Source organism: Lonchura striata, chromosome 7 (assembly GCF_046129695.1).
Source record: "Lonchura striata isolate bLonStr1 chromosome 7, bLonStr1.mat, whole genome shotgun sequence".
In the NCBI taxonomy this organism is placed as follows: Eukaryota; Metazoa; Chordata; class Aves; order Passeriformes; family Estrildidae; genus Lonchura; species Lonchura striata.
In genome coordinates, this window is record NC_134609.1 from 19,091,944 (window position 1) to 19,115,220 (window position 23,277).

At 36.8% G+C, this 23,277-nt stretch overlaps 1 protein-coding gene across 2 annotated transcripts in view; it reads right to left on the minus strand.

The window, feature by feature from the left end:
• LOC110473669 (ligand-dependent corepressor) overlaps nt 1-23,277 on the minus strand; it is a 58,487-nt gene that overhangs the window by 23,871 nt on the left and 11,339 nt on the right. For both annotated transcript variants that reach the window (XM_021536393.3, XM_021536394.3), the window contains exons 2-3: nt 4,401-4,466; nt 3,905-3,984 (exon numbers count right to left, since the gene is read on the minus strand). In XM_021536393.3, coding sequence (XP_021392068.1) covers nt 3,905-3,984; nt 4,401-4,466 — 146 coding nt within the window. The remainder of the gene's footprint in view (nt 1-3,904; nt 3,985-4,400; nt 4,467-23,277) is intronic.

Here is a 23,277-nt window from a genome sequence, read left to right on the forward strand (position 1 = left end):
ATGCTTACATTAACACTGAAGCACAAGAACAGCTGCAACCCTGCATTACTACTAAACACTATTATCACAAACAATCTTTTCAAGTTTTAGCCTCCATATCAAATTATTTTAAAATGACACAATACAAAACTGACAGTCTAAATGCTTGAGTTTTTTAAGTGATGAAATCCATTTAAAATGTTTTAGAGCATGCTCCAGCACACTTAGAGAACTCTGTACACAGCTTAATGGCTTAAACACATTCTAAAGCCATCAAAAATTGTAAGAGTTCTGCAACTTCAACTCATTTTCAGACATTTCTTTTGCCATCTTCAATTATTCTACAAGTTAATGCTTTAGATGAGTGATAAATTCTCTTCAGAATTATTCAGACATTTACCACAGTTCATATCTTACTGGTTATCTTCCTCCATAGTCAAAGGTCATCAGATTGGTGTAAAAAATTACAAGCTTTGAAAAATACCCAAATTATAACAGAATAATTTTGAATTTTAAAATAACTTCTTCAAATCCTGTACCTTAACACACTTCTTCACAAATTAAAGAATTGTGGGAGGTCCTTTCAATAAAGCCCAAGTATTTTAGAGAATTTTGCAGACCAGAATAAATCTTCTGGCATCAAACAGCCTACAATCCAGAATATGCTCCTAGAAGTCATTGTCTCTCTTGCTATTTTTGTAGCTTAAATATATCTATAAAATAGTTAATGTGTTTAGGAGTATTATCCTTCTTGTTCTGCTCTCACCAACTAATGAGATTAGTTGTGTGTCCATGTGTGTGTGTTCATTTTTTCTCTTAACACACATGAATTGCTTTATGTCACTGTAGACAATAGTGTTTTCTTTTCCACATGAACATGCTCAACTGAATACTCTTAAAGAACTCATTTTCCAGTTTCTCCTTTCTTCTGGCCTTTCTTAAGCTAAGTTTCATCTCCATCTATGAGGAAATGACACTAGAGACTACCTCATTTGATACAAACATTCTACATGGAGCCAAAGATCTCTCCTGTAACCACAGCTTAGTCAGATTATTTAACAAACTACACAGAAAAATTAGGAATCATAATTAAAAAGAGATAAGGCAAGTACACTTCAAGCTATCAAAAGTGATGTGTCTTTGCTGTACCACAACCTTTTAGAAGGAAAAGTGATAAAGACGACAAGCAATAGCGAATTACCACAAATTACCAAAATGTGACTTTATCAGATTTGGTCCCATAGAACCCAATCTTTCTCTCACCTCATGGAGGAAGACAGAGCTGCTAAATTTTTTTTTTTTTTTTTTTGTCTTTCAAGGTACCTGTCCATTTCTGCACACAGGCACCCATGTTAATAACCTGGTAGCAGAACTATGGGTGGCCAGCTATTCTCCTATCACACCATACAGAAACAATTGTGTATTCCACACAATTTTTCTGAAAAGGAAAAAATCCAGTTTCTAGAAGTTCTACATTACTAGACATAACCCTTTGGATTTGGGAAAAATATATCTGGGAAGATGCTGGCTCCCTACTTTGTCTGTATTTTATGATCTCTTTCAAAGAAGACACTTAAGTCCATTTTTCTATCAAAACCTGTCTTGTATTTTGACTGCCAAAAAATGCAGGTATTTGCTCAGTATTTACAATTAGAACTGCTGCTACAAATAAATTAATCTTTTTAGAATACTTCAGCAGATGGTTTTCCATCCTTTGAAGAAGTTATGTAATTGAACTTGACTGCCTGCAAGAGCAGTAACAACTATCACTGAAAGAGTGGGACAGCTAATGTAGATTCTTACCCTGTAAGCAGCTCTGCCAATAAACTAATACTGGCCTCCAATTCTCATCCTAAAGTCCAGAACTAATTTTTACTTATGCACAACTACTGGTCTCCTAAGTTACAGGCAATTCTTATGGGCAAATGAAATCCATAAAAAAAACCCTGAAGATATTTATTGGTTTTGAACTTCTTACACTATGTTCCTACATGTCACTTACAGGTGAAAATCAAGTACATTGATTATTCAACAAATCCAAAAGAAGGTATTGGTAATTATGTACTCAAAAAAACCCCAAAAAACAGGCCAGCCACAGCCACATGCTAGCATAATACATGGTTTGAGGTTATCTCACTCCCAGCTACAGCATCAATTACAGACCTTTTCATTCTGTAACTCAGCACTTATGCAAGCACCAATCCAAACCATGCCACCCTGCCCAGTTCTTTTCCAAACAAGGTGTGAGGATGAACATGAACATCCTGCAACTCCCTAAAGAATTAAAGATCAGTTCAGATGTTCAGTGGAAGAGATGTCAAATAAACTAGTACCATCCCAAATTTAGTTGAACTAAATTAGCTGAAAACTATTATTTAGCTAAATAACAAATTAAGTTACAACCTTTTTTTCGAACAATTTGGTCTCTGATATTATAATTCAAATTAAGATGTTGTCAAATTCACACTATTTGAAGGCTCTTATAAAAGAACCATATTTAACTCTGTATTGCAAGCTAATGATATCAGTGCTAGCAGGGCAGCAATCTGCTGCATGCACAGGGGAAAGGAAGCACTCCCATCCTACCGTCTCTCAGATGACACACAAAAAACCCCTAGACCTGAAAGGACACACATTATTCCTTCAAAAACAAAACAAACAAAAAGACAAGCCAAAAAACCAAACTACCCAAACCCAACAGAATGGACTGAGTGGCTGGAGGGCAGTAAGACTGCCTTTTTGAATACCTACCCATACACTGTCCAATTGGCCCACACTATGACCAGTCTCTCACCAACCACAAAATTAATTTCTGAATCAATTCAATGGCTTAACTAGAGCTGTGCTTAACACCGGATTTTATTCTTTTATGAGATGAGGTAAGAAAAAAGACAGAATTTTTTACACAACAAGCATACATACATGTTACCTGCTGTCAGTCTCAATGAAATAACTATGACTTACATCTGTTCTAAATGCAAGCATTCCTAAAACTCCTCTTTTGCCTTAATAAAAGCTGTAATACAGAAACACACATGAACTGGCAGCATGGCAAGTATCAATGCCACAAGGTACTTCCTCTATGGACAAGCCATGCAGCTACATGTTAGCTGCTGCAGAGGAAAGAGTACTTTTGTTTTGTTCCTAAGTTGATAGAGATCCATTCTGGTGTTGTTTTACATTGCACAGGAAGAACCAGTAGTTACAAATTCCAATAAATGAAGTTTTGCCAAGACAGATGATCCTTCCTATGTTACAGAACAATCACAATTTCAATATGTGGGCTGAACAATAATCAGTATAGCACCATAGCTTTGGTTTTATATACAACTATAATTGCCTTTAGAAAATAAACTGCAAGTTTATTGTGTTGGCAAACCTGACTTGTCTGTGTTTAGGTTTTGACTTCATTATGAACAAGCACAGTACAAAAACCACCATGCAGAAGAGCACTTTAATAAAAGGATATGGCCCACGGGGAAGAAGATTCCAAGATACAGAACAAGATTTTAGATTGTTAAAATGGACCACACTTCCATACAGAAGGTAAGTCCATCATCTGACTGTAGTAAACATGCACAAGCCACAGTCTGGCTCCCTTGCGAAAGGTTTATGATTCCCAACAAGATCCCTTACAAAGAACTCAAGAAAACCCAAAACAAATAAAAAACACCAAACAGAAAGAGGTAATGCACAGGGAAAAAAAAGAAACCCACCATCTGCATTACATACTACAAAGAAAAAGTTGCAGAGAAAAGACAAGTTTGTTCATTAAGTTGCATATTTTAATTTAGAAAACCTTTCTCCAAAGGAGAAGAAAGGGTAGGAGGTTGCAGATTTTCCATATTCAGTTAACTAGGAGCAGCAAACTCCCTCCCTTTGTCCCTCCCCTAAAACTACTAGCTTCACACATCTGCATTGTTACCTTCACTTTTTCTCTTCTCAGGCAGCAGAAAAGACAATTTTCATCAAAAGACCAATCAGAAACACCTTCAGGCTCACAGTCTGTAAATCAGAAGAATAGCAAATTACTTCATATTCATAAACCACGATACAACTGGAGCCAAAAGAGAAATGCTGAATTAAATACCTGTTTCACAACATTCTTGCCTGCTTTCTGAGGATTCAGGCTTCATTTCGGCCATTTTTCTAAATCCCCAGATTACCAAACTATATACATTTTATCTATGCACAACAAATCTGTTTTTCTGAGCACTGCAAAATACACTCCCAGCTACATAAAGATGAACGCACACTCATTAGTAATTTTAGCCAATATGAAACTAACTGTGAGCACTGCCTGGGGGAGGGGGAAAAAAAAGCACAAATCACCACGGTAACACACATTTTCTAGAGGCAGAGCTGAGGCTGCTTCTGTCATTAGAAATGCAGAACAAGATACAAACATAGAGATTGAATACCTTTAAACAAACTGAGATCTTTTAATAATCCAGGTCCAAACAGGCCTTCTAGAATACTTTCAAACCCTAAAAGCAAATAAAACAATTGTTAGCTTTCTAGATTAGTACATCACTACAATATTCACAATAGCAGTTCTATATTTATCTGTTCCAAGAACAGAGCTCAACACGTTTTCTCCAAGTATTACAAGATACACAGGTCAATTGTGATGACTGAACTACTGATAAATCACAGCACAATCTAGAGTCCACTGACTGTGGTAGTTTTCTAAGTAGCTAGGTTAAAAACAAAGAACATTACAACATCGAAATAAACCATTTTGAAAAGAACATAGGAAGCTGCAGGTTCTACAACATGACCGAGTAATTTCTACACAAATAAGAATACTCTCATTTAAGCCCCCAAACTGACAGAAGGTACATTTTCCCAACTTAAAAAATACATTCTTCCATCTCAGTGACATTCCGTTACTTTTCTGAATTTCAGTAAACATTAGAATCAGTGTTTCCTCAAGAATGGCAGTTTTGAGGAGAGAAAATTAAAGAAGGATTCAGAGTTGCCATATCACTAAGGAATGAAATTTCCATCACAGATCCACAACCGAGACACAGACAGTCCAGTTTACTTCTATGCCATGATTTATACCTTAATTAAAATAAATCTAATCAATTTGAGTTTGTTCCAGAAGAGGGAAAACGTGCACCAAAATTACTGCCATTATTTGGAAAAGTTCAATCAGTGTTACACTAACCCCCTGCTGGTGGTAAAAAGTCTTCAGAGTTATTAACTACCCAGTACTGTGAGAAGACGGGTTAGCAGAGTAAGTATAAAAAGTAAAAAGATTACTTTAAGGGTGGTAGACAAATTCCACCTTATAAAAATGTATAAAAATTGAATGATCAGACAAATTCAAGACTATAACTTACTATATTGCCTGCCCTTCCCTCCCCTTCCAATACCTTTGGCTTTGTAGCTTTAAGAATGATTTGCAAGCAGCCAGAGGCTTCTAGCTTCTCCTACTTATTTGAGTCTTTGAGTGGCAAAAGAAGAAATAAAAAAAACAAATTAAGAAACAAAAAAATGGTCTTAAATTTAGAAAAACTCGCATGGGTGAATCAGGGACAGATAAATTACCCAAAATGGCAATCTTTAAGACATCAGTCAAAATCTAAATGATCGTGTACTATGAAGGAAATAGTTTATTACACTTCAAAAGAGAAGTAGTTCTAAAATAATTCTGAATTTATCTGGATCTAAGTTATGTTTTGGAGAGCAGCCTTCAAAAGGAAATGACAAATAGCATTTCACCCCTCTGGGTGTCAGCAAGAGTGTCAGTGCACCAACATCTTCAGCGATCAGATACAGGATGTTACAGAATTTGCAGGGTGCAACATGACTTAGATGGCAAAAGCATTGCTGAGGTACAACACTAAAAATATAATCTCAGAAAGGACCAAGAACCAAAAAAAAAAAAAAAAAAAAAAAAAAAAAAAAAAAAAAAGTGAAATAACAGTCAAAGAGTAAAGAGAAATAGGGAGAAATCAGGGAACAAGGTGGAAAAGGAGAAACTGGAAACACATCCCATTGAACAGCACCTTGTCAGGCAGAGAAGTAGCACTGCCTCCAAAAAAAGCCAATTCAGGCTTCAGGAAATGGCAGGAACAGTGGGAAAGGGCCGACCAACCTGACCTAGAAGAAAAATAGGAGAATCAGGGTATTGACCCATAGGTTTATAATTCTGAATAGTTTATAACGTTTTTAACATATGGGTAGAGACCCTTAGAATTTGACTCTGAAATGAAACCTTAAGGAAAATAGCTAACCAACCTTGTTCTTGATCTTTTTGTTTAAAACTTACATTTTATATATATATATATGTATAAAACTCAAAAGACTTCAGAAATTTTACTCAAACTCATCAATCTTTTAATAGTAACTGCCAGTGACTCATGCCCCACAGTTTGCCATGCATGCAATTGCACACTGAAGTCCCTGCCAAGTTTTACAGCTTGGATATTGTACGATGGTAGTTTGCTAGCCCACTCTTCTGAGTGATGCTAATGCCACTTGGGTTTTATTAATATTAAATATTGGATTTAGCAGTTGCATAGCAACAGCAGAACATCTTATGTGCAATGTTTGACATTAAAAAAGGCAAATAAGGGAAGTATGAATGTATTCAAAAATTATACTAAGAGACTGGTAAAACTGCCATAAAGCTGAGCCCTATTCCCCCCAAATGCAAAGTGCAATGCAGCAAAGGCAGTTTAAGCCCTGTGATGTTGTGTTCAGTCATTCAGGGCTCCAAAAGAGCAACTGTGTACAGTTAATCATGCAGAATACATTGAAAACAAAATCTTGAAAAAGGAGCTGCCTACTTTTTATAGTATTTTTTCTCTCCATTGTCACTGCTCTTAGAAGCTTGAAAAGAACATTTCTTTTCCCACCGATTGTCCTTTTCCATTTGGCAGATGATATTTTCCTGCATTTCAAATGGAACAGAAATTAACATGGCTCCCTCTGCTAAATTCCAGTTTCTATATTTTCATCATCTGTATTTCAGCATCTGATAGTTCATAGCAGCTGAAGAGCAGAGCCAGTGGAAAAGTTGCAGGAATAACAGAATTAGAAGAAAGAAAAAGAAAAATCCACTATTTTAGAGATCAGTATTATTTATATATCAGATTAGATTTTCAATATCAGTTGTATTTAGATCTCTGATATGCTCTTCACAATCAAAGAAACCACATATTTAACTCTCACAAATGTTACTGGTGACCTTTCCAATGAAAAACATTTTTTGGATGTCAGTATAAAAATTTATTTTAAAATATTTTAATTTTAAAAAAATCCCTGAATTTATAAAGTGTAAAACATCTCTCTTTTCCAGAAGGCTCTCTAGGAAGTGAAGAATTAGAAAAAATAAAACCCAGAACAAAGAAAGAAAACCCTTAGTACTGAAGCAAGGGTGGAATATCTTTTTAAATGCAGAGGTTGTTACACACTTATTCCTATTTAACAACAGTTAGCTTTACAAGTAAAGCATCCCCTAAAACATCCTCTGATAAAAATCAGAATATATATTGTGCCATTTTTCTGCTAACAGTAGCAAGGAAAGAAATTAAAGAGGAGAGGGGGAAAAAAAAGCTTGATCAGAATTATCAATTTTCACTAGTTTTGTCTCTGCACCTAAACAAGTTTTATTTTCATATTTTCTTTGCATTTTTACCCATCTGTAACCAAATATTTTGTCATAAATTTAAATTGTAATTGTAGTTTGATGGCTAATGGTGTAAGATAACAATTTAACACAATAGTTTAATTTAACCTTTGCAAAAAAAAAAAAAAAACAACCAAATCCAGTTAGGCCCTCATGTCATCTTCTCCCTTAAAACTGAGAGCCCTTGCAATCATTAAGTAGGCACCAGGCTCCTTGGGATAACAGTATCAGAGAAGTCACTGGGCATCTCTAGTAATGCAGATTAGCCAAAGACACATTCTCTACTACAAAAACAGGAATGCAAGATCTTCAGAAAAGGATAGGGATGCACTTCTGGAGTGCCATTGACACAGAGCCTAGCATGTCAAACAATGCTTTTTTTCCCCCCTCAAGACAGCACAGCTCAAATATACCTTTGAATAGTCACTACAAAATTCAGCCTTAGATATATATCTAGTCAAAGCAGTAAAGCTTGACTTTAACTTACAGGTACAAATCCTTTTGGGGTAGTAAAAAAAACACAGACTACAAGTCCTCTGAATGTATGATTACATAAATTGTTAATAACTAAAAAAAAAAAAAAAAAAATTAACATAGCAAGGCCATAAAATTAAAATCAACATACATAGTTGTCAACTCCTCAGCACTTATCTGTGCATATTAATTTAATTGGTGAATATAAATTTATAAACTAAACCTCAATAGACTTAATGAGTACCACCCAGGCCAGCAGTTAAGTACAGCAGGTCACAGAACAAGAGAATCAGAATATCCACAGCTGGAAGTGATCCACAAGGATCAAATCCAACTGCAATGGACCAACTGCAGTCACAACAGAAATTAAGAGAAGTGATTCATCAGCATTTATTTATAATAAACAGCCAAATATATAGCAATTTGCACATTAAAAGGACAACTTCAAAAAGCTAGAAATTTAGTCAAGTCACTTAAGACATTAGCTGCCTATATATTTTGTTTAAATTTCTTAACTATCTAAGAACATATTAGAAACCATCAAAACCATGGGGGAAAAAACCTGACCTGCTAAATGGGGGAAAAAGATTTAAAAACCAACAAAACCCAAACCCAAGTGACTAGGAGTAAAAGCACAAAGAGACAAGTGGTTGGATGATGGACAGGAAGATTCAGAGCAGAAAATGTTGCAAAAGTCAGAGAGAAGATTAAAAGTAAGCAAAGATAAAATCAAAACCAAGACACAGAGATTGGATTTTTAGCTAATATATGTAAGAGTATGGCATACTACAAAACATTCAATAGAATGGCATATAAGCATTCAACAAAATCTATCAAGGTGGTGTTATTAACATTTGTAAGTTAATAATATTAATATTATTAATGGATATGTGCTGATTTTCTTTCTGTGAGTTACTCAGAGTATTTGCAGCAGTGTTTAATTCCAGAAAGTCCTGAAATATTGTAAAAGCCCCAATGGGCTCAGAAAAAGGGAAAAAAAAAAACCAACACTTTGAAATGTCACATTAAACAAGCTAGTACCAGGGTATCAAATTGGTAAAGGTTTTCAAAACCAATTAACAGTTCTCAGGAATTGATAGCAAAAATTGTGTCAATCAACATAGGCTTACAAAAATTCTCATTAGTCTTACAAAACTAGAATTTTAATTAACCACTGATTTGATATAATATTTTAGATTTTTGGGTTGGCATGATACATCTTGACTAAAACCAGATATTAAAAAAAAAAACAAAAAAAAAAAAACCCCTAAGCCAAACCAAAGAAAAAAAGAATCAGTCAAATAAATACAAGACATCAGAAATCAATTAAGTAACAGCTCTTGAAACATTGGTGGCAGTGAGAAACTACTGGCAGTGAGGTCCATCAGGTAGTGGTTCCTGGCCCTGTGCCATTTGCCATTTCAGCCCTAGTCAATGACTTGTAAGAAAGCAGTCACTAAATTTGCAGGAGCTACAAAGACAGGAAGAGCAGCAATTAACAAAAGGCCCAGGTCACAGAGGCTGCTTACGAAAGCAAATGCAATTAAACACTACTTGGAAAGGGGGGTAGGGAGAAAGCCACAAATCACACATCTAGGAATAGGAAAAACAGCTTCTCAAAGACATACCCATATCCAGCAGCTGAAAGTGGAAGCTGATCAAACTCAGCCAGACATAAGACACTCTTTAATTTTATAAGGGTCCAATTGAAGACACAAGACATGCACCCTAGGAGTGGATCATAGTTTTCCCTACTCTAGGACTCTGAAGGTGTTATTTAGGAGAGCATAGGCTGGTTGCTGAGATCTATTTCACTTTCATTCTCCCCCAGCACTTGGATTCATCATGTTAGGAGTCTCATTAACTAGTTTGAAGCAAGAGCCACCACCATCACATCAGGTTTTTACTGGATTTCTCATGCCTACATTTTCTGGTCAAGATTGGTTATATTTATCCACAGCTATGGGATTTGGAGCAGGAATTAATTCAGAAAAATCCTACACTCTATGTGTAACACGGGAATTCTGTCTCTTTCAGGACAAAAATCTATTAAACTGGAATGTTTCAGTCATAGGCATCTTAATAGAAAAGCAAGACCAAGCAACAAGGGAGGTGGAAAAAAGTCACAGAACAGTTATTAATATACACTAAGTCTCATGACATGCATATAATTATAAGTTGTGAATATTCTTTTATTCATGCAACAAAATAAAAGAAACTCCCATCCACCTATGATGAGAGATCTCGTTATCTGCATGGAGACCAATTATGGACTCCAAATACAAGTTAAATCAACTTTGCTTTGTTTCTTGGGAAACAAAGTAAAAGCTGCGCATCTCAACCAATTTTTCAAATTTCATGCTTCCCCATTTTTCTTAATGAAACTGCACTGTTCAGGGATTCACTGCAGACACTCCTGCTCCAGAGGGTTATGAGGACCTTAAATATCAACCTTGTTCTTTAAGAGCAATATAGACACATGCACACAAAAGAAAAGAACTAAGGATGTTAAGACAGGTACTGTTTAAAAGAACAGATATATCCAAATTCTGTATAGCAACACAGCTCTTCTGTAGCTTTTTGCACCAAAACACTTTCTGTTCTCAAGACAGAATAGGGAATATAATGTGCTGAGGCCCCTAAACAGGCCCTTGGAGCTCAAGACAAAAAGAATTCTTTGGCCTTAGAATAATGTTTTATTCACTGTAGAAGAGCATCTCCAGTAGAGAAGCTTCATTTGAAGCAATCAAGAAGCAAACAAGGTGCATGTTCTGCCTAACAGCCACTACATCACTGTTGCAGTAACTTACCACAGCAGTAAGCTGAGAAATCAAAAAAGCAGAAAAAAACTACAAGAACTATTGATAGAAGTGCTTCTGACTGACCATCAACCCTGGAGAACTTTATAAAAATTACAAACTAGCATTGGAATTTTAATTAAAAAGCTGCAGCAGACCATCCTCACTCTGGTCTCCAAACATCCCTCTCAACCAAGCTATTCCTTTTCCTCTGAGAACCAAGTCTAAGAACATTTTCTCTGATGCAATCCCAAACTCACAGCAAGGCATTTAAAATTTAATGAGCTAAATATGACAGCATAACAGCTACATATCAGAACTACAGAGCTGCAATGCACTTGCCTTCACAGTGGAAAAGTGCCCTGCCAAATACCCTAGAACAGGGGAGATCTCTCTGCTCTACAAGGAAGAGCAGAGAAGCAAAGCAAACTATCAGCTTGTGTCACAGTACAAGAAATGGAGACAGGAGACTCTCCATCCAATGTCAGCACTCTAACTGGCAGGTTGTCTCACTGATTACAACTGAAAATTCAACCCCAAAAAACCAGAAGTGACAAGTTATAAAGCTTGTTGCCAGAGTGCAGAGGAGATGATCCATAGCAAAATATGGATCATCTCCTGCTTCCCTCCCACGAGGAATATTTTTGTGTGTGTGATCTGATATCAAGAAGAAAATTACACAAAGGCATGCAAACTTCTTATCTCCAATCAAAAGTCTCAGAAGAATTCAAGAAAAGCTAAGGACATTTCAATATCTGTCTCAAGATCCCCTCAGGATACATCAATAGTTCTGGAAGGCAGAGTTATAATCTTCATATGGATTTGCAGGAGAGAAAGGATGTTCCAATTTGTAGATACTGCACCACTAATCTGGCTAGTTGTTCAACTCAGGGACTGTGGGTTTCTGGTTTACATTTTAACTCACAAGCTGGAGACTCAGGAGACTGGTTTCCTTCACAGCTAGTCACCACTAATGCAGGACTTAACTGGAATCCTCTCATGCAAATACTTGCATTTTACTACCTTAGAAAATAAAGCAGAAAATACTGACAGCACAAAATGACAAAGAATAACAACATTCTATACATCCTTTAAAAATACAGGTTTTACTTAATGGTAGAATAGGATCTTCAATTTTTTTAAAAGAACTTTTTATTTGTTCAACCTCCAGGTATGGAGTTCCACCAGGCAACCAGGTACAACTTTCACTGGTAAGAAACTGTAAGAACTAGCTAGGAAGTTAACAAACAGATTAGAAGAGTCAAATAGCTCAAGAATGAGAATGCACACTAGCACGAATCAGCATGGACCAAATTAAGGAGACCCAAACATTTCTCAAACTTGAGGCTATTTTTTTTATTATTTTTAACCGTGTTGCATTACTTATTGCAGCAAAATAAAAACCTTGAAACTTTTTTCCCATTGGAGACAATCTGTTAATGCTTCACTCCCAAGCAAAGGTAAGGTGCCATTCATTAACTACCACTGTTTATCCCCATGTCCCATGTTCCTAAGGCACAAACTTAAGCCTTGCAGTAGATGAAATTGATCTGCCTGGAAAATGCCTTCCATGGAAAGATAAGATTTGCAACAGCATCAATTCTCTGCTCCACTTTATTTCATGGCCACAGTAATACTCGTATCACAGATCAGGTCACATATGCTATCAGGAACCTGCCACAAGCAGGTACAGCAGAGGTCCAAGTCAGTCTAAACCACAGAAGAACCCTCCCTCTCCCACAGAAGCTATGTGGAAGCACAGGACAGCAGTGGCTTTCATCCCAACCTCGAGAGATATTGGCATAGTGCAGAAGCACTAGAGGATGAACTGAACTAGCTGAGATATGAGCTATATTTCATATGAGCTATATTTCCACAACTGTCCTGTTTGAAGAGGTTACCTTTCCTCAGCAATTCAGTTTTGCCTGACATTGTTCTGTCTGCAACACAGTCACCTACTGAAACCACATTAATTGAAATAATTCAAAGCTAAAAATCAGCCCAGAAACAGTAGGTACAAGCTGCAGAATCCACTTAAACAAAGACTGCCAGCAGATAAAGCATCTACCAAACCACAGCTGTGATCTAGAAAACTCCTGCAGTGTGACTCAGTTTCAACTTTGTTACCACAAGAGGCCATTTATACCACGATTCATTACTGAATTAACTGAATACATTATTCTTTTCTTTCAGCTCTCAAGTTATAGATATCCTTTTCACCATCTCTACAGAGATTTTTTTAGATCTATTTAGTAATCAGTAAATGGGAATGAAAACGTGATTCTGTTTAGGAAACGAAACATAATTATATCACCAATCATTGAAAATCTGATGACCTTCAATGAATAGACCCATGAAAACAGTTGAACATTTCTGAGTTGAAAGGTGAATATACTGAGCTTACCTGTAAGGTAAAAATTGCCAAGAGCATTTTTACTCTGCTATTTGTGATTGTAAGTATGTCTGGTGTAAAATAAACCTCCACACAATAAACCATTACATAATTGCCTCAATGAACAGTACACATTGACTCCAGCTAGCTCACAGCATCCTGAAAAATCTTATGGTATGAAATGATACAACACTACTAAGTCAAGTGATTACTTCATTACACCAATGAGTATATCTAAATTCTGATTAAGAAACTAACAAAAGTAAAGAAAGATCTAGATTATGGAAAGAAAGCTGAATCATGACTATAGTGAATATGAAGCACATGTGATGTTTTGAGAAGGCTTTGCAGATGTGCTAGAAAAGTATCCTTAGCCTTTTCAGATGGACAGCTCAGTTCTGCCTCAAAAGGAAGGATGATCTAGGCAAAATCAGAAGGTGATACAGGCAGCTACACAAAAATGAAAGAGTAAATGAAAACAGGGCAGAGAGTCACAAGTTATATACCTTGCACAAAAACCCTGGAAACAAATCCACTCACACAGCGGAGTATCTTAACACTGAAAGTCACAGAATTCATACCAGCTACAGGGCAGGTTATAATGACTAATTGTCATCACTGAAGTCACATTTGCAAGTATACATCAAGGGAGGCATCATTCCATGAGTCTACAACACAACGTGCAAACCCAAAGGAAGCAAAACTAAGCCTAAAAATCCTCTCCAGCTTTATAGTTGTTTGCACAGCAGTACTATTAAGAACACAAAGATACAAAGTAAGCACATGACTACTCTTGCATACAGCAAGGAAGATACAGCTGTATTACTGTTGTTATTCTTGTGTCAACAGAACCAAATACTAACAGAAATATTATTAAGCTGTCCTTCAGTCATACCTTGGGTTATGCCTATGCTCTAAAGAAACTGCAAGCCCTAATATTCCTCTGGAAACAGAAAAGAATCAGCACAGCTGCTGACAACTTTGTAACAAAATATTACAGCAGAAAAACAATTTGGTGCTGAAATTAACTGCGGGAACTGAAATTGCCAGATGTGATGGAACATTACTCAGTGTAGATGAGGAACAGTAAACCTTTTCTAAAAAAATAACTACACTCAGATGCCAGAAATCCACAGTAAATAGCTGTAAAAAAGCTTGACCTTTGGGGTTTAGTGAAATTTTCCCAAAGAGCAAGTGACTGATAAATCTCTCTCTCACTTTTGATGTCACATCATGTCTACCATCATTTCATGTTGCAACCCTTGGAGTCTTACTAACCGTTTAGCCTCAGACACATATCACCAATTCTGTAAGCTGAGCTCAGACTGCTTAACCATCAGCATTTCTAATCACACTTTTGACTGTAAATATAAATTACTACATAAGAACATACAGAAGATTTTAAAAAATAATCATTTTTGCTTGCCTTTTTCTAGATTGGAACAATTTCCTGGCCTCATCCAGTTACATCAGCAGGAACAAGTGGCAGGACCAGGGAGGGACATCTTAAACAACACTGCAGAAATCAAGATCTGTCCAACTTAGTTGTTCACTCTCTCAGACTGCCTTTCCCTTGTTCAGATTAAAGACAGATATCTGAAATAATTATTGGATCAGAATAGAAGATCATAGCCGGAAAAGATCCCTTGGGATTTGGTTGATGCAAAAGTAACATGATAGAGAACACAGATTTCATGATGTCCAGTCAGGATTTCAAAGTTATTCCCAAGTATCTGTTCTGGATAGCTACAGTGAAATTGGTGTCTAATGGTATATTTAGCAGCTTATACTACACGTAAATGAGTAATACACATAGTAATTGCAGTTCCTATCATCATTTTTAAGTCTTCATCTAACCAAGAAGTTATGTACAGCTTTTTGACACTGCTGTCTTCTCCATCTCATTTATTCTAGACCTTCTGGAATTCCTGAAATAGAGCATATATAATTGGCCTTCTTTAGTCAAATGTTTAATCCACTGTACTTTGGTTAAGGCCACACTATACTCACACTCATTTGTTTTCAATCTAGCTGAAGTTCTTTTCTTCAAATCATCCTTTGTGATCTGAGAGAAGACAGCAGTCCCATACTTCCTGGACACTAAGTTTCTCAATGTCATTGTGTTGCAGCAGAATCTCATGATATGCTAACAGTTAATTCTAGTCAAGAACATCAAACTGTTACAAAATCAACACATCCTAAGATAAGACTTCTACAACAGCCAGTCTTGCTCTAATTTTACAGTTAGTATCTCAATAAAAAGGTCTTAGTAAATCTGCTACACCTCCCTCAGATCTTTCAAAGAATGAAGTCACTATCATCACTAGGATGATCAGAAGATCTGAAACCTATTCTTTGATGCCAAGTGAAGAAACTGGGAGAGCATTCAGCCTTACAAATCAGAAGTTAGTCCTTTGTTCCAAATCAGAATTAAATTTTCCAGGTAACCTATACAGAAACCTTTTCAAGCTTGCCCACTCTGTTGTATTGCTAAATTCACCAGAAACTGAAGTATCTGGTACAACCTTTATAAGAAGAAACAACAGAAACGCTTCCCAATTTTGAGTGCTGCCATGCTAGAAGTTTTAGCTTTTAAGATCAGTATCACTGTCCATTTATAATCAAAACAGCTCTTTTTGTAACTTCTTTACTGTTCTTCCAGAGCAAAATCTCAGAAATGGATTTCCCAATCCACAGCTAGGAACTGCCAGGAGTACAGCTATATAAACAGCAAAGGAATTTGATGCAAACTGAGCAGGCTACACCCTAATCATCATCTGATTGTAAGGGATTAAAAGTCGACAGTAGCACTAACAAAGTTTGTTGATGTCTATGACACTTTGTAAATATTTTCCCTTAAGGTCATTTTTTCCCCTACAGAACTCTTCATACATAAGCTTTTCTAAAAGAAAAACACTATCATGCACACGTAATGAGCAAAGTATGGCATAAAGAGGGAACAGTAAATTACTGATGACTGTGTGTGCAAGACATTAATTAATAACTACTTCATGTGAGTGCCCTGCTCTCCACTACTGTCAATTCATATCTTAAGTAATCTGAAAATTATTTCAAATATAGCCAGCTTTTCAAAAAAGTTATCTTTGACGCCAGAAATACTTCCAAGTTCAAGGAATATTAGACTTCTAGAACACATTGTAGCAACTACAACACACTTTTCTATAAAACCACAGCAATAATACCAGAGGCATGAGTGAAGGAAATCAGACACTAAAACAAAATGCAGTGAGATACTAGAACAAGTGTTGCAGAACAACTCGCACTAGTTCTTCTTTTGCCAATGAAGCCAAGCTAAAGAAGAATTGCAATTTTATCTGGATTTACTACCCACGTACAGAGCTGAACAGTACCAATTAAAATCCAAGCAGAGAAACTATATCTAATCACTGTAAAATCACAGCCAAGAAGGTCAGCAGCAGTTTTAACAAAAGAAATTCAAACCTCATGAAGGCTTCCTTTCATTTACAGGGGAAAAATAACAGAAGCACACGGAAAACTAAGGCTGGAAAGGAACCTGCAAAATCCACAGCTCCACAATGAACACTGTATTCAGCATCCTAGTGACTTCAGTATTTTAAATATTTGCTTATATTAGTGTTCAATAAGCAATTCAATTAAATACAGTAGTAGTTGAACACATGGAACACTCCCAAGAGTAGTCAAGTCAAAGACCCAACATTTTTCAAAACAGCACATAGTTTAATGCTGACTTTGTCTTTGAATTGCTTATTATTTCCATACAATTACTTAAGTAACAGAAAACATGCAATATCTCATTTTGTAGTAGTGATACAATCACAAGACACATTTTTAAGAAAGCTGCATTATCAAATCTGCAAAAATAGTTCAGCATAAGGCTTACTCTTCCAGACAACTGGCTCCTTATGAGTCCCAGAATAATTATACGACCTGTGATGCAGGGAATCAAAGAAGACTTCAGTGTGCAATTTTGGGTTTTATTGACACTTATTTGATGCAAGTATTTCTATAAATATTTGACTATTTCAAGTACTTAAAAATCTCTCTTCATGCACTCAGAAGTCTGGAATGGTCTTTCATAACTATCTTGAACATAGTCTAAAGATTTTATATGTTCATGGATTAACCTACAGTTAATCTTATTATACAAAGAGCCAACACTTTCAAGAATGAGTGGTAAAGCCGTAACACTAAATAAGCTCATTTAAAAAGCAACCCTGAAATTCTTTTTACTCCTGCACCCTTTTTAAACTCACCAATAAGCACTAGTCAGACTGCAGAATGTTTTTAGCAGCAAGCTTCTGAATAAGCATAATGCCAATAAAGTTAATTACATTTAAGAAATAATAGTCTATGTGCAATTAAGATACTGGCAACATTTTAATGCAAAAAAAAATGTTTAAATATACTAACATCCTAGTCTTGGGATATCCAGTCAAGCTACGCAAAGAGATGTGTTTGTCCCTTGCATACTCCCAAATGTGGAAGTAGGATCAGAAACTGGATCTGGAAGAAAGGGTAAACAGCACGTTAGTTAAATTCACAGAGTAAATTCACTATGTTTGGAGATGTTGCAAACATTAGTGAAGACAAATACATAAATGACCCAGAGAAAAAAGAAAATTACTTTGGAAACAAAAACACCTCATGAAAAATACTCCAAACCCTCAATGTAGAAGAACCACAAGGATAGTGGAATAAAATGTAAAATGAAAGGAACCTAGAAGAGGCAACAGTGGACAGTCAGCTAAATATTTGCACTGAAAGACAGTCTGGAGTTGCAGAGGCACCAAACAGAGCAGGGAAATTAAAGTTCTTTCTACAGTCTTTGAGCCAATAACAATAGCCATCTCTCTGCACAATTGCCAGGGACTGAAAAATTCTCCTTCATGCCCAGCAAGTGGAAAGCTCTTCTCAATGGCAAATCAAGTTCTGCAGGAGGTAGGGTTTAATTTTTTTTAAGCAAAGTTAACATACGGTTAGCATAAGCCTACGCAGCAGGCTCTTCCAGTACTTCTGCTGCTTGTGGCTTTGTGCAGAACAGGAGGAAGCTAAGAAAATGAATCCATTTTTACAGGTGCAACTCAACCTTGCATTGTTCAGATTTATTCCTGTGGTCCTTGAGAAAATAAACCAAAACAGCTAGTTCAACTACTAAAAAGAAAGAAGAATTTAAAAAAAATCCTTCACCATTTATTTTTGCCTTAAATTTACTTTTCTCAAGAATGACATCCACTCACCTATCAAGGCAGATGTCAGCACTATCAAGGTTTAATAGCCAAGATAACAGGAGGAAAGCATGGACTCTGCCTTTAGAAAGGCTACAAGAGACTCCCCACCCACAGCAGACAAATGTAAATGTAAAAGTTACAGTAACCAGCATACATCTTCAAGGATTGTCAAAACTTTGTTTCTAAGAAATATTTCTAGACACAAACTAAGAACCATTTATTCTGATTCATTCCCAAATTAACAAAATAGGCTAATTTTACAGAATTTGTTTCCCTTGGTAACAAGGGTTCCATGAGGCAATGTAGATCATTTATACTCATGGCAGTCCACAGAGAAAAAACAGCAAAACCAAAACAACACAAAAAACCAACATCCCAAACCAAAAGGTTCAACATTTTACCACATTTTACCTGCCTATCATGTTGCTGAATATTAGGAGAAGCTCCAGCATGGAAACTTATGCTCCAGTTTGTGCATCCCATCATCACAAGCAAACAGGAGACTGAAGGTTTTCCCTCCTTTTGACAACTGCTAAGCTATGTGATTTCTGAAATAAGTCATCCTATGCACATCTTCAGCTGCTGCTTGTGGTGTGATGGCAAGAACAAAACAGCTCCTACCAGTTTGTCTCATCTGTGACAGAAACTGGTTAGCCCTGCATATTTCAATGGAGATTTAAACAACAAGTTGCCAGGTATCCCTCAAGTCAAAGGTACATGAAACATAGGTTGGGTTTTAAATTAGTTCAAACTATAAAGACAGTACAGAACCAAGAATCATATAATCTCATTGAAGAACTCAGTGTATTTCAGGAAGATGCAAGGCTTCAGACGCAACAAAAATTAATCTCTGATTTTGCACCAGAAGACACTAGCAAAGTATCTCTGTAATCTTTTGCCCCTTTTAAAACACCAGTGCTAGCATGAAGCAAGCTTCATAGAGGCAAAGTTTAATCACCTTACAGATTCAAAGCACAGTCTCTGGAGCAGTAGCAACAGCAGGTTTTGCAGCCCTTTCCTTCTCTACTTCATCACTCATTCCTACTCCTACACTGCATCAGTTACACTGCTAGAAGTTCATGAGACTGCAGAAAGGATAAGTGGTTTTGCACAGACAGCCCTCACATCTCTCTTTTTTTTAAGCAGTAACTTACAAAAGTTCACCTTGCATGAGAATGGGGGTTCAGGATTAAGACAAAGGTTTAACTAGCGTGGAATCCCAATTCCAATAAGGGCAAAAGTGTAAGTGGCAATACAAGGAGATGACTTAATGCCATCATGAAAAGCATAGCCAGCAAAGCACAGATAACTTCTTTTCGGAAGTAGAAGCGTAACTGCTGCTTAAAAGTGTGTTAAAAAATAGCATGCAATTACTCCAGTTTGTCAGATGTGTAACTACACTGGATTCCTTGCAAATGAAAACCATGAGACATGCATGTTACAGTAAAGATGCTGGAAAATGAAGGTCTATTAAAACAGAAAGGAGATGGAGTCAACAATATTCCACGGTCCATAGGTTTTGGCACAGTGTGCTGCAGAGAACAGGTGAGATACACAGGAGCAGGACAGACCCATGCTCCTGCAGGAGAGGCCAGCACACAGATCACACAGCTCTTATGGAAGGCAATGGGACCCACTGCCGAATGAGCAGACAGGTGTTAGCGGGGAGTGGATCTTGCTCCAGTTCCCTCTCCTGGACACAGGGCTGGTCTGACAGCCCTGTCATATTTCTTGGTCAGCCATCAGGAGCTGCTGGCTGATGAATCTCAGATAAATTTGGCACAAGTGCTAACTGCCCTTAGCTCTATCTGCTTTTCCTCCCTAAGGACTCCCATTTGAAAGCAAGCCCTATGACAGTTGTAAACCTTGTCTTAACACAAAATCCCTAAACCAGCAGTCATGCTGAATATGCATCCTGACTGGCTGACCACATAAAAAGCCCAGTCCAAACCTATGCATCCCTCTGTGGTAGGGACTGTTTTCACTGAAAATGGAAGATACTGCACTAGACCAAGAACGCTCTGAAGTCTGGTATAATGAGGGGTTGAGCTCCAGGAGGTTCTAGAGGCTAGAAACCCACTGCCCCTGCTTTTTGGGAGAACACTGACCCCAAAAAAGCTGTTTCAGCACTGGCCCATCTCCCTAATTGGCATCATAAACCTAAGGTGCAAGGTACCCTAGCAGAGATTGTTGTAATTTTGTTAAAGCCCAAATACACAGATTACCCAAAGAGGTAAAGAGAATCCCTTCCTTTAGGCCAACATTCAAAAATGTGTTGACTCTAGTTCAAAAGGAGAATTTAGACTACCATTATGTCAAAGAAACCAGAGCAAGGAAATACCTATGAGAATGAATACTAGGGGATGTAAAGATAGATTCAGCTGTTTTCATCCCTGAAAAACACTTTTTGCTAACTAGTGATGACCTTAATGCCCCTATTACAGCATCAGTTTCTCTATAACTTCCTGTTAATTTTTATGAAAAACAAACATGTTGGATAAAGATCTTTATCTGCTCAAGACTTACTGTAACTTAAGGCACATTGACTAATAAGGCAGCATCAGGAGTAAAATGAGGCTTGCCTGACTCAAGTGCATTAAAGGAGGGTGATAAAAATTAAACAGCAGTAAAATGCATGTAGCAGTAAAATTCATGCAAAATGTGTGACTGTAAAATATACTGTACAAAAATTGTTAACAATGAGAAGCAGAGTAAGAAAATACAAAATTCCACAATTCACTTATCCCAAGTCACTAGAAGACAGACTACTGCAAACTGAAGGTTACTGTAACAGGGAAGTTCATTCTGCAGCAAGTCTCCAATGTTTTGAAGCTATGATTACTGATCACCTGGCACTTTAATCCGTGATAAATCCACCTCTCCACTGAAAGAGCTGATCCCACTCATCCTCCCCACCCCCCCAGATGCTCACTCATCTCACATTTGCACAGTAACACAACAAGATGGTTCAGGGATCAGTTTCCTGATCCAACCCAGCACACACTTACACAAAGTGAGGTCAGTGGCACAAAGGGAATGGTACGATCACTCTTCTCCTGCAGCATTTTAAATCTATATAACAGTAAAAACTGCTGTGCAACCACGAACTATGTTTTTATAAAGAAATTCATTTTTACTGCTATGCATCCTTTGGACACATATTCTATTTACCTGCGGTGGAACCAAAATGTTTCCTGAATAATCTTATATACTGGTCAGCATTAAACAACTATAATCTCCCATACTGCTCATTTAGGTTAAAAGACATACAATTGTGATTTCTCAGAAATTATGGTAGGAGTCATTGCCCAAACCTGTATCTACTCTAAATGTAACACTAAATTGCAGTTTGGCAAGGACCGAAACTTGGACTTGCAGTTTCTTCAATATCAGGGAGAAATGCTTTATTACAGTTGCTCTAGCATAATCTCTCCTTTATTTTAAAAAGGAAAAAGGACTATTTAATGTTTCCTATAGCATATTCTACAAACACAGAACATCCCTTCTAGGGTATATAAACTTAATCAATACATTTCAATATTTTTCACCAAAAGAGTGATACTGCAAAGAGAGTAATTTCATGTCTTTTCAGAAATCTGACCCTCTAGAAACTTGCTTAATGTCATGCAATACAGTTTAAAAAATAGCACAATGTTTAACTTAATTCTGGACAAAAAATAACTCATGGTTCAAAAGCCAACAGTAATTTTGTCAGATATTCTTGATGATCATTTTGTGTTAATTTCCTTTAAAAAAAAAATCAGAGAACATATCTAGGCATATCCTTTTGCTGTCCTAACCTTTAACTCTTTAACTGAAAACAGTATGTTTTTAGTATAGGTTTTTGATGGTGACTTCCATTTGACTTTTTAAGCTTAAAACAACAAAACCAAAACCAAAACAAAACAAAATAAAAACCCCCAACCAAACAAAAAACCAAACCAAATGCACCAGAACCTGCTACTTTATCCCACCAGTGCATCCCCAAACACTGCCCCCTCAAGTTTCACATTAGAACTTGAATAAGCAAAGGCTTCAAAAGAATACATTTTTCTCTTTGATGGGAAGATCAGTAGTTAGTTACCTGAACTGTTTTTCTCTATAGTGGGAAATATTTTGACCATTCCCCAAGAATGCTTTAAGATGTATTTTTGAAGAGTTTAGTCTTTACACAGCTATTAAAGCTCATCATCTCCTTTTCTAAAAGCATTCTTGGTGAAGCATCCTCATTTATGCTAAACCTGGATTTTTAATAGACCTAGTTTTGAAGATATATTAATTTTCCTTCACTGGTTCCAAGAAGAAAAACTCTTGGGATATTTCAATGCATGATGTCCTGTTAGCTCATTTTCATCTCTACCTCCCCTCAAAAAAAAAAAAAAAACTAGCAGAGAGAAGCCACCTGAGTTAAACAATGCCATACCAAGGTGTTTGAAAGCATATAGACAAGTATTTTACATGTCACTTTGAAAACAAGAGTAAGCTTATTGACCTTCTGTGAGGTCATCTGAAGCAAGAGATCAATTTCCTAAGACCACCTGACTCAAGCTGCTTTAGACCCCAGTCCTACAGGAGTGTGGACTGACAGCAGAGAGTGAGGCAGTTACTGCACCACAGCCAAAGCACATCTACACACTGGCTGCCACACTGACAGAAAGCAGGAATTAATCCTCAGGAGAGCCTCACTCCTCACTTGTCACACATAACCACAAGGTGCTCCTGCAGGCACTGGTGTCCTTTCACTGCCACTGAGAACAGACT